At 50.2% G+C, this 1,109-nt stretch overlaps 1 protein-coding gene across 3 annotated transcripts in view; it reads left to right on the plus strand.

The window, feature by feature from the left end:
* LOC113213019 (pleckstrin homology domain-containing family G member 5) overlaps window positions 1-1,109 on the plus strand; it is a 71,018-nt gene that overhangs the window by 62,193 nt on the left and 7,716 nt on the right. For all 3 annotated transcript variants that reach the window (XM_052266403.1, XM_052266405.1, XM_052266404.1), the window contains exons 9-10: window positions 424-624; window positions 783-893. In XM_052266403.1, the coding sequence (XP_052122363.1) occupies window positions 424-624; window positions 783-893 (312 nt within the window). The remainder of the gene's footprint in view (window positions 1-423; window positions 625-782; window positions 894-1,109) is intronic.

A 1,109-nucleotide genomic window follows, 5' to 3' on the forward strand; every position in this document is an offset into this window, starting at 1 on the left:
CTCCAAAGAGCTCACGCCTCACGGGCCTGCTATGGGCGGGGTGGCTTCACGACAACAGGACAGCCAGGCTGTGAGCTCTCGCTGCTCGTGCCCGGCGCACACCTGCCCAGCCTGTATACAGTTATTAGCAACAAGAAAGCGGGGGATGCGAGCGTCACAGCGATGCAAAGCGGCAGCAGGACGTGGCAGCTGGGCGGCTACATGGACTCCTTCTCTGTTAGAAATTTTCATGTCTGAAATTTTTTGCTAGGAAAAAAACTTGGAGAACTTTTAAATATTTCCCCAGATAAATTAGAAAAATTAAAACTTTCTCAGGAAAACAAATTGAGAGATTTGGAAAAAAAATATTTAAATAATGTCAAATCAATAATTCAAAATCCCTTTCTGGGAAATTAAGATATCCGTTATCGGTGTACCCTGCAGGTGTTCCTGGCGTGCCTCAGCAGCCTGCAGGAGGCGCGCATCCTCACCGAGGTGGACAAGGGCCGGCTCTTCGGCAACATCGTCGACATCCACGCGGCCAACGCCTTCTTCTGGGAGCAGTTCCTGGCGCCGGTCGTGGCCGCCGCCCGCGACGGCCGCCAACCGCTCAACCCCAGCCACCTGCTTGAAGGCTTTCTCAAGGTCAGCGTCCAGCTCAGTGTTGTTCCCGAGCAACGCAACTTTTAAATTAACCCTTATTACTATTATTTGAAAAAATCATTCTATCAATTTCAAAATAAAGAATTTTTTTCTGTTGGGAATTGTTTTTGTGAGACTTTGAACTCTCTATGGCGTTGCAGTTCGAGGAGATCTTCCGGCCGTATGTGCAGTACTGCGTGGAGCAGGCCGAGTGTTCCAAGTACTGTCGAGAGCGGACGGCGGATGGCGAGCTCTTCACTGTCTACCTCGCGGTGAGTGAATGTGGTAGGAGCTCGTCGAGTGTCAACGCTGCTGTGTGAGTGTGTGGCGTGTGCTACCCCGGAAGTCCTCATCGGTGAGTCATAATGTGCCCATAGCTATTGTCTCTCGGTTTAGCCCTCTCGCGGAGAGACGCTGCTGTCTTTGTTGTTTCTCATCGACCACCAACGCGTGTATGGATTTTAAAGTTCGACATTTTTCTGGGAAAA

Source organism: Frankliniella occidentalis, unplaced genomic scaffold (genome assembly GCF_000697945.3).
Source record: "Frankliniella occidentalis isolate FOCC.00 unplaced genomic scaffold, Focc_3.1 Scaffold38, whole genome shotgun sequence".
In the NCBI taxonomy this organism is placed as follows: domain Eukaryota; kingdom Metazoa; phylum Arthropoda; class Insecta; order Thysanoptera; family Thripidae; genus Frankliniella; species Frankliniella occidentalis.